Here is a 15,521-nt window from a genome sequence, read left to right as displayed (position 1 = left end):
ACTATACAATCCAGAAATTGTGTTTCTAGATATTGACCCAACAGATTTGAAAGCTTATGCCCACACAAAAGCTTACAGGTGACTTTTCATTCATACTCACCGATAACTGCAAACAGTCAAGCTGTCCCTCAGTAAGTGAATTGAAAAACAAACTGTCAAACAGGGACTAGTATCCAGAAAAGCAAGTTAGCTTTCAAACCTTGTAAAGACACGAATAAATCGTAAAGGCATATCACGGCATGAAATACCACATGACTGTGAGTATATGACAATCTGGAAAGGACGAAACCACAGACATGATTTTAAAAAAAAATAGTTATGAGGAGTTCACAGGGAGGGGAAAAGGTGAAATAGATGAAGCAAAGGGGACTTTCGGGTGGCGAAACTGTTCGTGTGATATAGTAACGGAGGGAACATGACTTTAGGGATTGGTCAGAATTCAAAGAATTACACAAAGAGTGAACTTCATGAATGCAAACTTAAAACGTCACTTAGGGCACTGTGGGACTTGAGGGTGCAGAGTGTGACAAAACAATCTGATTGTATCACAAATGTCTGAAACAACCTCACTGAAGACGATGGGGGAAGGGTGCTGACTTAGAAATGAGCAGAGTCTGTAAGGAATGGCACAACATCACCCTGCTGTGATACGGTGGTGTCCCAGAGGGTGCGGGCTGACCGTTCTGACCCCACTGCATGCGTCGGTTGGCACTGCACAAAAGGTAACGGGTGGCAGATGATGACAGCCACGTTCCTCACTGTTGGGCTAGGATTTCACCGATACCCAAAGGGAGGAGGAATGATCCAGGTGGTACTGCATTAAAGTTGGAGACAATAGTAGAGCCCTCGTTTAACTTCCTGTAGGTGCAGATGGTACATATAGAAATATTGACAGATCTGCATGTGCTACATACGACAGTTAGTGTACATGATTTCTTGGCTCTGCCAACCGAGTGGGCCTAGATACAACACCCAGGACCAACTGGACACCTGGGGCCTGTGGTATGTCTTGTTTTTGTTTTTCTCTACCAGGGAATGAACCCAAGGGCACTAACCACTGAGCCACATCCCCAGCCCTTTTTATTTTTTTATTTTGAGACAGGTCTCACTAAGCTGTTCAGGAACTCACTAAGGTGCTGAAGCTGGCTTTGAACTCTCCATCCTCCTGCCTCAGCCTCCCGAGCCTCTGAGATTACAGGTGTGCGCCACCACGATGGATGGGCTGTGGTATGGTTTTCAATACCACTTTCCAGTAAAAGGAACCAGGACTCTGAAGGAACAGGTGAGTTTAGGACTGAGACAAGAAATACACAAGATGAGTTTAGACCACCTCCTAGTGCCTGATAGTAAGGAAGTACTCAAACAAAACAAAACAAAACAAGTATCCACAGTGATCGGGATATGTCAAAAAGAGATACAAGGCACATGGAAGAATTCTCAAGGAGCAAAGCTGGGTCAATCCGAGCAAGAAATTAAATAAAGTGGTATTGGATTATATCCCAAAGTATAAAATATATATCCATGAGTTCATACTGAGATAAAACAAAAATTGTACAGGTCAATAAATGAAGGAGAAGAGACATATCTCCCATGCAGAAATATTCTAAATGATTGATGTGGCCAGTCCACCCTCAAGAAATGAAGCCCAAGTCCCCACTTGGGAACAGCCTGGCTGTTCACGGTGATTCCTTCCCAAGAGCACAGCACGGGAAGGGGAGAGCCCAGGAAGGAGCGTACGAATGTGACAGTAAGAGATCAAGGCCAACATCAACATGGAGAGCGCACCACGGACACCAGGTAAGGAGAGCAGCATCCCACCTCTGCCGTCCTGGTCACCAAAACCCATAACCCCAGGCTACTTGCAAGAAATACCAGACACACCCAGTTCAGGGCCTTTGTATGAAATACCTGACCAGTCTCCTCAAAACTGCCAAGGTCATTGAAAACAAGGAAAGTCCTAGAAACTGTCACAGCCAACAGGCACCTAAGGAAAACAGGAATGAAATATGATGTCCAAGATGGGATCTTGGAACAGAGAAAAGTCATTAGAACAAAACGAAGGAAATTCAAATAAAGTATGGGCTTTAGTTAATAAAATATTAATGTCGGTGCATTGATTGTAACAAATGTGCCATATCAATGTTAGCTGCTAGTAAGAGGGGAGATTGGATTATGGGTATATTGAGACTCTTTCTACTATTATCTGGATTTTTCTGGAAAAATAAAAGCTTATTTTAAAATTATTAATGCTTCTTACAAGCATGCCCTTGGCAGGCTTTTCTCAGAATCTCCATCCCAAATCAAAATAAGCTGGGATCTCAGAACTGGAGTTTAACCCAGAAACAGCCAGCCATAAGGAAATGAGAGCAAAAGTTGAAGCATATCACTTAAGCTATAAACACAATCGGTAAAACAAATTATGAATAATAACCAATGAAACTTGAGAGGAGGTTAAGTGGGAAGAAACGTGAGTTCAAAACCTCCTCTTTCACAGCAGGAATCAAGAGGTAGTGTGTGAGCAGATATGGCAAAACACACACATGATTAAAAGGGAATCCCTCCAGGAAGTAGATAGAGCCAACTTGGGGAAAGGAAACCTGGCAACATTCTGAATTTAGTTACTACATGAGGAAAATAGGGTTGCTATGGCAATCACCTGGGATAATGTACCTAAGGCACTTAGCTCAGGATCTGGAACACAGTAAGTGCTCAGTAAATCATGTGGCTGCAACAGTAAAGGGAACAGGGCCCCAGATTCCTTGTGGCTTTGTAATTCACAAACACAATGTCACTCAAAAAGCACAGGAAACTCCTTAGTTGCTCCACAGAGTTACATGACTTCAGGTTCATTGCTGTTTAACATGTAGCCTGTCATTATTCTGCAACCCGATGTAGTGCAGAATTGGCAGATGTCCCAATGTCAGATATTTACACAGACAACAGACACCAGTCTCACATTTACCTGCATAATTGAAAACAAATGATGCCTGACAGATGTTTAATTATTTCCAAATTTCCTATTAGAACAATGTCAGCACGTTGCAAAATAGATTTTGATGAATAACCTGGCCACAATAAACCTTTTAAAAGAAAAATGTTGGCTTTGATGATCTGAGATTTTCAGATTATGAGATCATTAATCATTCTAAGTGTTATGTCTCATTTCTGCTAAAGAGTTATTTTACACCCCTAAAGCCATGGCATGTTTATTAGACTTATGTTAAAGAAGAAAATTGCTTCTGCTCAGGGCTATTCAAGTTCTATTTAAAATAATTTCTAAACCAGCAATCATTTTCCCCTTTCTCCATTAGGTGTAAGGAATGTTGAAGTGAATTTTTAAAAATCTGTCAAAGTCCCCTGCACATTTTCCAGACCCTAATGTAATGAGATGATAGTAAGAATCTCACTCTTCGGTGAGACTGCCAGGGACCTGGGTCTGAATCCCAGCAGACCCATCCGTGCTGCAGGGGGCATCAGGACAGGGCTGTGCACAGGCTTTGGGAAGATGTTAACGCCTATCGCACTGTGATATCCTACGTCACAAGAAAACTTCTAAATTTTCTGGAACCTATAGGAGCTCTTTTTGAATCACCCCAGCTAATCAAGGCAGTGAGCAGATACTTTATGGAAAGGTCGCTCCTCAGCCTGCAGCGGGGCAGGTGGAGAGGCACAGAGGAGCTGAAAGGATGCCAAAGAAGCAAGTTGATTTGTGCAGAAGAACCGGGCAAAGCTCAAGGATCCGAGGCACCAGCTACCTCTGGATCTCAGAGGGATGCGTCCAGAGGTGGCCCACAGGGAACGCGCCTCCCGCCTCCTGCAGTCTATTTCTCTGTGCAGCCAGGCAACTGCACCTGCCCTGTCCTGCCCTGCTGAAGGCTGGAGAAGGGCTGTCCTTAGAGACACCAGGCCCACGGACAGGTGAGGAGTCCTGCTGAGAAAAGAGACATAAAGGACAGGCCATAGACCCGAAAGGGAGCCCACGCCCTTCTTCCCTCAGCCTGAGAAACCCTGGCAGCCAGGACCACCCTCCCCAGGGAAGATGGTCCACTTAACAGACAGATAGACAGACAGAGTAGGGACTGAGCACCTGCCAAGGAAACAGGAGGCTCCTCCCCAGGGTCCCCAGAACAAGCCCCAGTCACGCACACAGAGCTTCCAACCAATTTGTTCAGCTCCTCACTAAACTGAAAAGACAGCTGAAGACCAGAGACGTGGGGGTTCTCCACGAGACAGGGGCAGAAACAAAAAGGAACCCCGCCCAGGGAGCAAATGGGCACGTACAAATTCTAGCATTAACGTCCTTGCTAGGACGAGAGCAGAGGGCGAGTTCGTGAAAACCAGAAAAGAATGTCGTTCAAAAAATTAAGAGGCAAAGAAACATGCAGAGGACAAAGAGAACTCACAGAGTTAAAACGATGATGAACAATATAAAGAGAAATGTTGACAGTCTGAGGAAAATTCTCAAAAATTAGATCAACATGAAAAAGATATATATAAAAAAAAAAAGGTAAGAGAGAAAGGATAAGAAAATCAAAGGATTGATTCTGAAAGGTCAAAAGCTGACCCACCTGAGTTCCAAGCTAGAAGAAAGAAAATGGAGAAGAGGTTATTTTGTTTAAAAAAAAAAAAAAGAAAGAAAGAAAGTGAGAAATACGAGACCAGCAGGGACATTTTGTTTGAGAACAGAGAGGAACTTCTGGAAAGAGCCTCCTGCAGGCCTGGAACAATCAATGCAAAGGAGCTGCGTGGTCATTTTTCATTGTGAAATTTTCAGGACACTGTGGGCAAAAAGACGACCCTCATGGATTTCAAAATGGAAGAAAAAAATTCCAAACAAAGAATCAGAAATCAGAACTTCTCCATAGCAAACTGGGGGTGGGGGGGCGGTGTTAAAAGGCAACCAGACACCGAGGGACTGACTGCTGACCAGGTCATCCATCAGGCCTAGGGCTGGGAGAAAGACCTTTCCAGACATGCAAGGTCTTAGCACTTTTACCTCCATGCATCTCTCTCCCCCCACCAGAAAGCCACTGGGAAATGGGTTTCATCAAAAATGAATAAACCAGGCAGGAAATAGCTCAGAGCTTGAACACTTGCTCGGCATACACAAGGCCCTGGGTTCAGTCCCCGGGACCACAAGCACAAAATACATGATAAAACCAGGAAAAGATGGGATTCAAGAAAAGGGCATTGGAGAATCCCCAGGATGACAGAAAGCTCCCGGATGCAGCTGTGCAGAAGGTAACTGATGGGGACTAGGTTAGGAAAGGGGCGGGGGGGGGGGGGGGGGGGAGGCCCACCAGGGCACGCTGGAAAGCTCAGCACCGTGTGTGAAGTGACAGTGACCTGGAAGGAAAGTTTTTTGCAGTTGCTTGAGCCTCTGAGGATGCTTCAGTTATAGGAAGAACTCTAAGTAATCTTTAAATGACTAAGAAATCTAAGTAATTTTCAAATGAAACAAGTCCAAAGGAAACAAAAAGTTTTATAGTGGAAGAACTGTGTTCAGAATGCACTAAAACCTCAAAAAGCTCTGAGCAACAGTACACATTCATGCCAATCTGAGCACTGAATCCCAATCTCACCCAAAATGGGATATATTAGGAATGTGTAAGGTGTGTGTGTGTGTGTGTGTGTGTGTGTAAGGTAGTAAGAAAATGAGGTCCTCATTCTCCACAACAGGATTGCAAAAGATAATGTCAAAAATTTGAGGGCAAATTAAGAAATTGTTACATATGCACGATTTTTAGAGATGTGTAAGTAGGAAATTTAAGAATACAAAGTAGTTGCCCTGAAGGAACAGGAGAAATGGGCCAGAGCCATCTGTCTTTAATTAAATATGCTTGGTACAATTTAACTTATAACTTGGTGCTATTTAACTTTTAATGCCACACATGTGTATTATTTTTATAAAAATAGAGTTTATTGTTTTTAAAAAGTAAGTTCCATTGAAAAAAATAGTTTCTGGCCAGGCATGGTGGCACATGCCCATAGTCCCAGCAGCTTGGAAGGCTGAGGCAGGAGGATTGCAAGTTCAAGGCCAGCCTCAACAATTTAGCAAGGCCCTAAGCAACTTAGTGAGACCTTGTCTCAAAATAAGAACAAAAAAAGGGCTGGGGATATGGCTCAGTGGGTAAAGTACCCCTGGGTAAAATCCCTGGTAGCCAAAAGAAAAAAGAAAAAAAAAAGTTTTTGTACAGTTGAAACAACAGGATTCAAACTCTGTGACTCAAGAGCACCAGAGGGTGGCAGGGCTATAGGGGGTGGGAGGGAGATGTCCAAGGACCCATCACCAGAGAGGTCTGGCATTGGGAGCAGGGCGTTAACACAGCACTTCCAGGATGTGACAGTGATTCCAGATGCTGGGGACGTCGTCACAAGGGCACAGAGCGTCCCTTCACATGATTCAGGAAACTGCCCCCGTGTGCAGGTCAGGGGCTGCGCTGAGATGTGCAGGTGGCGGGCCAAGGCAAGCATGAGCACCTCCAGATCCATCTGGGTCCTCTGTCCCACGTGGCCTGGCCACCCGTCACCGCCACCCCCTCTTCCTTCTCCCACGGGCTCCAGCGGTCTTCGCATGTCAGGAAGCCCTGAGCATCTGTTTTATGGCCCTGTTTTCAGGACTCGAGCACTTGGACTTGACTGCTCCAGAGCAAGCATCCAGACGACCACTCCCCCTCTCCTTTACCACTTTAATAGCCAGCCAGAGCTTGTGGGGATCAAATGGAATCTGTCCAGCTACAGATTTTGTTGTCCATCATTTGACAAATAAGAGGGGGGAAAACCGAGTTGGCAGATACTGACAGATAGGGCCTCGACGAAGACCCCTTCATCCACCGAGTGCTGACTTCCTGTCAAATAAACAGCTGGGCTCTCATCTAGAAGAGCCTGCTAGCCCTAACATTTGGTGATCAGAACTTTGAACCTAGTACGTGTTTTCCAAAAGCTGGAACCTTGGGTTCCCCTGGAGGATTAACTGTGGAAGTCTTATAGGCTTGATAAATAATGATACTTAATTATTCCCCTGGAGACTTCCTTGTGCGTGTATTTAGGTGTTTCCTATGTGCAATGACCTGTCGAAGGCTGAAGTAGGTGTTAGGGACAAAGCTATAAAACTATGACCAGGATGTAAACTGCTTAAGTCGGGAACAAGTGAAACCAATAGCTTCTTCCTTCCCTGCTACTGGCAGCCTGTCCCCTGCCCCCCTTTGCATTTGGACACTCCATTTGGACCCCATGGCCTTATGACCACCCTCTTCTGGGCCTTCCAACTCCCCTGCCGGTTTGGGGATTTACATCTGTAGTCAGATTCTGCATTGAGGATTCTTATCAATTCTAAGGTGGAATTCACAAAATGTGCTCCACAATTCCATAAAATCCGACGTCTTGAGAAAGAGTTCCATGGTCACCTAAGTGTGGACCACACTGGGCTAACCGTCTTAACAGGTTTCTCCAGCTGGCTGACTTCTCGGCCCCGGCACAGGCTCAAGGAGAATCTGGGAGGAGGACGCTCGGCCCCCACAACACACAGCCAGGAGTCTCCCCTACTGGTCCGCTGGTTGGACACACCCCACATCATGTATTTTGGAACAAATGCTTTAAAGAAATAATCCTTTTAAAGCCTCTAATCGTCTTTTTTTCCAATTTCTCCAATGAGGTATGTGGATGTTATGTCAGAGAGTGAAGGCACATTTACACATCACGCATAGTAGGTAGCCAATACTGTGAGTTAAAATAATGAGACTAACTTTATATCAAAAAAAAAATCTGGTCAGGTTCCCATTTGGGATGTCAAGTTGGGCTAAGTAATTAGCAGTGCAAATTTCCTTCCCGGTTCCGAGAGCAGAATTTAGTATTCTCTGGTCTCCTGGGACCACTTGACCGCATCCTCTACTCTAGCTGCAGAAAAATCCCATACAATTAGGCTACATAATTTGTTCCCTTTTAACTGGTGATGAGGGTTGGTCAAATTATGGGTTGGAAATAACTTTATCATTGTAAAAACTCTAGCCCAACATAGATCTGTAATTACAATAAAATGAACTATAGAATGGAGACTGTAGCTGTACTATCAAAAAAAAATCACAATGTCAACGAGCTCATGCGTCGTCCAGCTAGGGTAATCTCTACCGCTCAGAGTAGAGAGGAAAAAAGGAAGGAAACACCTCAGAGACAAGCAGTTGAAGCCATTATTCTATGAGAAGTCATAAAGGAAGTTGTTAGTGATCACAAATATTTTTAAATAGTATGTAAGTGGATAATCACCAATTGGTGGAGGAGTAATATGGTTCTCATTCACATACCTGCTTCCAAAAATGTGAGGATGCGTGTGTGCAGGCATGCACGTGCACTTGTGTGTACAGGAGGTGAGGATAAGGGTGGCAGGGGGTGCAATAAGTTCTTCCATAATGGCCTTAAAGAAATCAGAGAGGTGGTACATGCGGTGGCACAAGCCTGTAATCTCAGTGGCTCAGGAGGCTGAGGCAGGAGGATCACAAGTTTGAGACTAGCCTCAGCAAGACCTTAAGCAACTTAGCAAGACCCTGTCTCCAAAAAAAAAAAATTATATATATATATGATATGGTCTGGAGATGTGGCTCAGTGTTTAAGTGCCCCGGGATCAATCCCTGGTGAAGAAGAAGAAAGAAGAGGAGCAGGAGGAAAAGGAGGTGGCACAGGGGGAGAAGGAGGAGGAGGAGGAGAAGTCAGAGAAAATAGATAGGGGGAAGGAAGAGTGTTGGAGGTTTGGCTCAATGCATATCCAAAACAGATGTTCATTTATTGACTAATGATGTTATTTAGCATTAAAAATAACATTTCGTACTTAAAATGTTATTAAAATTCATTTTAAAATTCTGTTATAAGCTTTCTTATCCAGAGATAAAGAACAATAAAAAGCTCAACTCCCTCTAAACTTGGAGAAGGAATTTAACCTTCGACCAGTTCTCAGAATCATATGAACTTAGTCCACAGTATCTCACAAGAGAGCCCTGGCCCGGCACACCAAACCAGGATCATGCTGACAAGCACTAAGTGTCAAGTTTGGAACTGTGCAGCATGTGTTTACCTAACCCATTAAGTCAGAGTTCTCAGATTTGCAACTGTTGTAATGAAATTGACACCAGTGTATTAAAATGGGCTGGAAATCATCATCCAGAGCTTCTGTCTCCTTTAAATGTACTTTCATGTGTTCCTATCATTCACTTCTTCCTTTTCTCCAAGAATGGACTTTGAAAAACACCATTATTTCAAAGTTACTGTTAGAGGTATATCTGTTCCACATCTGGGACAAGGGACAAAGGGGATTAAGAGAGAAATGCCAATTATAGCAAAAGGTTAACTGAGAGTTTTAAGTGAACCAGCGATAATTACACTCTTCTCTATTCCATAGAGTTGCAAATCCTCATGCAAAAAGCTTGAAGAACCTTTTTTTGTTTTTCCATGAACGAATCTGACGACTGTTTCCATCTGTGTTCACCTAACAATCTCATTCCACCTCCTTCCTCCTGGCCCCTCCCAGCAGCTCCCTTGCCAGCTCCTCCCCTGAGCATTCCAAGGGAGAACCCTGGAGAGCCCAGCCCTAGACTCTCCTTCCCAGTCCACACCTCTACCCACTCACCCTGGGTTACTGTTTACTGCCAAGCCAGCAACTGGGTCTCCAGGCCAGACCTCTCACCTGAGATGACTGGGTGTGGAGGTGCACTTGGGATAACCAAGATCTAAAGCAACCTGCCTTCAACATCTCAATTTAAAAGGTTAATATGTTGCAAATCTAATAAACTCCTGATTAATTAAAATGCTGATAGAGTAACTGTTTCAGTTAATTGAATGTTTTAATTAAGTAAAGGTTCAGCCACTTTTAAAAATACATTAGCACACATCCCAACTTAGTAACACGGTATTCAGGACGTATTTTAATTTCTGATTTCTCTTTTTCTCTAAACTGAAAGCACCTTCATGTCAGAACCATAAATATCTGTACACTGAGACTTAGGTTTGGATTATACCACAGATAGAAACTATGCAAGAACTGGGCTGAATCAGCCTTGCCTCCAGGGCTCACTTGGAATCTACTCCTATCTCAACATTTAATTTACCTACATTTTTTAAAACCTCTTTTACACAAAAGTAAACTTAAAAGGAAATACCCAATACGAATCCTATAGGAATAAAAATTCATAAAGGGTACTGAAGCAATAAGAAATGAAGATCTATCAAAGGGGCAAAGATGTGGGGGGAAGCATACGATTTCAAGCTTCAAGAGCAAATGGGTGACCTCTTTTAGGGTCTTATCTGTAACCAGACTGCCGCTGGTTTTGAGGAAAGCTCTGGAATAACAGGAGGTGTTTCTGTGGTGTTTCAAAAGAATCAAGGCAAGTGTTTACCTGGAAGAGTTTGCAAGGACAGCGTGGCTCCAAAAATGCTAACCCAGGTCGGATGAGTTTGCTCTCTGCCAGGTTCACCTGCCCCTCGCCTGGCCCAGGGTTCACTCTGTCAGCTGGCCTACCCATCCCAGCGTCCCTGGGGCTTCTGGTCTACCAGGCTGACATGCTGAGAAATGTCTTCAGGGTGTCTCTGAAGCCCAGCAAGTGCTGAACCGCCCTTGTGGGTCTCAGCAACTAGGCCTGCGTTGGCCAATGAATGAGTGAGGACCACACAGGTAGCCGCTTTGCTTATGTAAAGATTTCAGAAGTGAATTAAACCATTCTTCTTCTTCTTTTAATATTTTTTTAGTTGTTGGGCTGGGGATGTGGCTCAAGCGGTAGCACACTCGCCTGGCATGTGAGGGGCGCTGGGTTCGATCCTCAGCACCACATAAAAATAAAATAAAGATGTTGTGTCCATCGAAAACTAAAAAATAAATATTAAAAAAATTCTCTCTCTCTCTCTCAAAAAAAATTTAAAAAAATTTTTTTTTTAGTTGTAGATGGACACAATAGCTTTATTTTATTTTTACGTGGTTCTGAGGATAGAACCCAGTGCCTCCTACGTGCGAGGCGAGCATTCTATCACTGAGCTACGACCCCAGCCCGAAACCAATATTCTTGGTTAACACACTGTGTCCATTCACTGTCACAAACACAGAACTGCCACAAATTCTCCAGTTATTTCCACTTTGCCTAACAATGGTCATAGGTAGGTACCAGGCAACTTTTAAAATTTGCCCAGACCACAAAAGGTAAGCCATTCAACAACAAAACTGGATTCCCTCTAGGGAAATATGGAAAGCAAATCAAACAAATTAAAACTGAAAAGTCTGCTTATCAAAGACAATAGTGATATTCCCTCTTCCCTAGATTTCTCTCCTCTTAGAGGTGCAGTGGGTGGGGTCAGCCTTACTGAAGTTCTGGAATCTCCATGTGCCTGGGAAAGGCCTCCGCTTCCCAGTGTTTCTGAAGGTTCAGTCTGTGGTTATCTAAAGTTAACAGGGGCCCAAAGTCATAACTGAAGCTCAGCCACAAGTCACAGGAATCAAACTTCCAGTTTGAAATAATAACAATTTAATAGACAAACAAGACATCACAGTGAATAAAATAGAAAGCATTGCTCTTTCTCCATTCAACAGCACGAAGAGCTTGTTGTTGTTGTTGTACATTTAAAACTCTTTAAACCAAATAGCTTACTGGAAACCAAGGGAGGAGATGGCCACGAGGCACAGACACGACTTCAGCACTGCAGACGTCATACAAATAAGCGAAGCGCGCGGTCCCACCTCCAGCACTGTCGGGAAAGCTCATAGCGTAACTCACCCATTTTCTCAGTTACACTTCAGACAAAATGAGTGTTTCTTAAAAACCTTATAAATATATAAATCCAAACCACAAAACATCTCTTAAACATTATTTTACTCAAAGTACAAATGGATTCCTGGAAACTGCATTCACAATGCGACCTAAGCTAGGTTTTTTGGAATCAGTGTAGTTAGTTGTACGTTGGGGCTTAAATTCATTGAGCCACATCCACATAGGCTTTCTCATCCTACCTACCTCGGGCGCACAGGTTCTTAAAGTTAATAGTTATTTAATGAAAACCAGACTGCTATTCTAGGTAAGTATCCCTTTTTCCTCAATAAGGAGTAAGGAGATTGGAAACGGCCCTCTGCAACTATTTCACGCAACAAATATTTCACCATAGACAAGTTAAAGTCGCCTTAGTAAAGCCCTTTTCTAAGAGTTGCAATTGTTTTAATGTTAATCATAGATAATGGTTTAAGACACTAAAAAGTTCCTTTATTTATTTTTGCCTAGTTTCTGTGAACATTCTATCCCCCGACCCTGAAGCCTGCTGGACCGTTTCTTCTCGCCACTGTGTCCATTCACTTCCCCGACACCGTCAGAAGTTCAGACTCAAGTCGCAGGGCTTCCGCTTCTATCTGAAATTAACGTAGAACTTGAATCTGTTCCAAGACTGACTGGTCACAGCAGGGGCCCAGGTTCAGCTGCCCCTGGCTTCCACTTTACCCTGAGGGTCTTTCCACGAGGCCACCAGCTCGGCCTGTCTCTGTCCACTGCGTGGCCCAGACTTCAGGCACAGCACTGTACCTACCCCCGAGCCACTGTATACAGCACCACTCGGCACAGCACAGCGGATCTTGGGCTAGCGCTTCACACTGTGAGCGAAGGCATCTCCCTAACTGCTTCCGGGTTTTCGTTGCCAAAATTCACCCCAAATTGTTCCGGGATTGAGCTCAACAAGTCCTAATCAGACTTTTTAAACAATGGGAAGAAAAGAACATCTTCAAAACCAAAGAGAACAAGTGAAACGGAAACCTGCTCAGGGGAGGGGTGGCCGACTCATCAGTGTGGCCAGAGCCCGACAACACCAAGGTGTTCTGGGAAGAAGGCGTCCACCAGCAGGAGCTGCTCTCTGAGAAGTCTGGGGAGAGAGGAAAGCCAACATGGGGACAGTGCTGTCACGGGCAGATGCCACCTCTGCCAGGCAGGCTGCTCTGGTGGAGTCCCCAATGCCCTGCATTCTCTTTAGAAAGCAGCAGAACAGGCATTCGGTCCAGCCACCCACGGGAGTAAGATGGAGTGTCCTCCTGGAAGGCAATGCAGAGGGAGGGGCCTCTCAGGGGAGCAACAGACCTGGGGTGACACCACATGAACACAGAAAGCACCTCAATTCACTGGGAGCAGGGAGGAGGGGCACACACTGGGCACATGTGTCTCAAAGCTACTCCCCGTGTCCACACACCTCGGCAAAGCATCTGTGACTGTGACAGGAGGAACCAGGCCACCAGGACCTCTTGCAGCCCAGCACACCTGACCCTGGGGTGTGTCTGGAAGGGCTGGGGATCCCTCAGGGCTCCACAAGGGCCGGGCTTACACAGCTGCCTGGCTAACGCCCGCTAGAAATGGACAACCGCAGCACACGGGAGAAACCGCCAGTCAACACCTGGATGGGAACAGGCCACAGACCTATGACCCAGGCTGTTCCAGCCGTGAACAGAAACCTTAAAGAACATGAAAGAAAACACACCATGAAGTGCCCGACCCCCACGGCAGCGTGTGGACACTGCTGGCCCTGCCTATGGATTACGAGGGAAGTGACATACAGTCCAGAAACTCGTGACAAACGCACTGGCAAAAGCCGTACACCATGAGGATGACAAGGCTCGAAGGGACCAGGCTGACAAAGACGACCCCAAGGGTGACTTTCTTGGACACCAGTAAGTAGATCCCTAAGGGCAGGGAGCTGAAGTAGAGCAAGCCCAGCAACCACACCAACACCCGGATGGACGTCTGAAACAGCAGGGACGTGCAGTTCCACACAGTCCAGTTGTGGGACACGGTGGTGACAGAGTCGAAACTCGCTGGCCTGTAGAATTCCACCACGGGGCTGGCGCTCAGGGACGTGGCGCTTTCCCTCTGCACCTCCATGATGGTGATCACCAGGCAGTTGGAAGGCGTGTGGGAAGGGCTGACCAGGGAGGCCAGCCTCTTGGGGGTCAGCAGCAGCTCGGTGGGGTTCTCCGGCAGGCACTTCTTCCCTTTGCCGCCACAAGTCAAGTTGACGAGGATGTTGTTGTCGTCAGGCAGGCTGCTGACCTCGTCATCGGGCAGGCACGTCTCGAACCTGCAGAAAGGGCAGACGATGACGCCTTGCGGGGAGTCCCCAAAGTCTATGATCTTGTAGAGGCATTTGGCACAGACCCGGTGACAGCAGCCCAGCACTTTGGGCTTCCTCTGCCTCAGGTTGTACCGGCTGTAGCAGATCTTGCACTCGAGCTCGTCGGAGCCCTGCGACTCCACGGTGTCTTCGGGGGGCTGGCTGGCCATCCTGCCGGCCTCTGCTCCTGTTCTGAGCTCCCGGCTGGGGAACAGCTTGCACTAAGGTGTCCCTCGGAATCTCATTTCAGCTGGACCCACAGGGAGGCGAAGAGGCTGGACCAGTAGCGACAGAAACCAAAGTCCTGCAGGCATGTTCAGCTTGCCCTCGCAGCTCCCCACCTCACAGGCATGTCTGCAGAGGTCACGCGAAGACTCTGCAAAGAAAGGAAAACACAGGCTCTAAGGTAGTGAAGGTGGGCCAGGTGTCTAAAACCATAGGGAACAGGGGCCAACAGGCATGTCTAAAAGGGCTTCTTGAACTTTCTGAGCCCCGAGGTCGGTGTGCAATGGCCCTAATAGGTCAAATCCCATCCTCTCTTCACACATTTCTGTCTCCAGACCAGAAAACTGTCACCCCCTTTAGCTATTTCAGTCTACGAATAAGCCAAGAAGGTGGGAGTAAGAACCCTGTGGGTGTGGCACAGAGGGGCATGTGTCCCCAGGGTACTTTGGAGATGAGAGAGTTTCTCCCTGGTACTTGCACACGTTCTGGCCTCTTTGAGAGTGGAAGGTGCACCCCAACAGCACACCAACTCAGAGGGCGCGGGTAGACAACAGGTGTCAGGTACCTCCAACAGCCTGGCAGGTGCAGAAGGCAGAAGGAAGCAGAAAGCTACCAATGTAGGCACTAGAGACAAGTCGAGGTACTTCCCAAGGAAGAGACGTAAACATGGACAAAGTGCGTCAGCCACACACCACCACTCCTGCGCGGCCACCAAAAAATGCCCATGCTCACCTACTCGCAGGCCTCGACCCAAAAATGCTCTATGACACCCAGCACAAAGTACCCGCAGTCTTGTCACTAGTAATAATAATAATATTAACCTCAGCGGCTTGGGACAAGTGGCTGAAGACGGGGACTGACGCAAACACTCAGCTGTCCATCATCAGTATTAATGAGAGCAGAATGTGGGAAGTATCCAATCCTTTTCAATATACGTATCATATACGTGATATTTTTGGTAGCCTTCTCTTAAATTATGCTTTGCTTGGAAAACATCGAAATGTGTTTGAGTTTCTGAGCACAACCCTGAGCCACGCGAGCAGAAGGCTGTCACAACATTTCTAAGAAGCAGAGCGCAGCTACGGTAGAATTTAAACTCTGTTGCGGATGGTACTGCGTTCATGGAAAAGAGGCCGTGGGTACCTACACCTGGACAGTCTTTCAAAATCATGAAGAGCTGGCCTGTG

The 15,521-nt window shown here is 45.9% G+C and overlaps 1 protein-coding gene across 1 annotated transcript; it reads right to left on the bottom strand.

Moving 5' to 3' along the window:
- Nucleotides 1–13,535: 13,535 nt before the first annotated feature.
- On the bottom strand, nucleotides 13,536–14,279 carry Rnf182 (ring finger protein 182). The gene has a single exon (XM_027948070.2). The coding sequence runs from the start codon at nucleotides 14,277–14,279 to the stop codon at nucleotides 13,536–13,538; it is 744 nt and encodes a 247-aa protein (XP_027803871.1).
- Nucleotides 14,280–15,521: the final 1,242 nt, after the last annotated feature.

The sequence above is a fragment of the Marmota flaviventris genome, chromosome 6 (genome assembly GCF_047511675.1).
Source record: "Marmota flaviventris isolate mMarFla1 chromosome 6, mMarFla1.hap1, whole genome shotgun sequence".
NCBI lineage: Eukaryota > Metazoa > Chordata > Mammalia > Rodentia > Sciuridae > Marmota > Marmota flaviventris.
This window is presented reverse-complemented; position numbering and strand designations above follow the sequence as displayed.

Coding starts and splice junctions, on each gene's coding strand:
- Rnf182 (XM_027948070.2), bottom strand. CDS start 14,279: ATGGCCAGCCAGCCCCCCGAAGACACCGTGGAGTCGCAGGGCTCCGAC.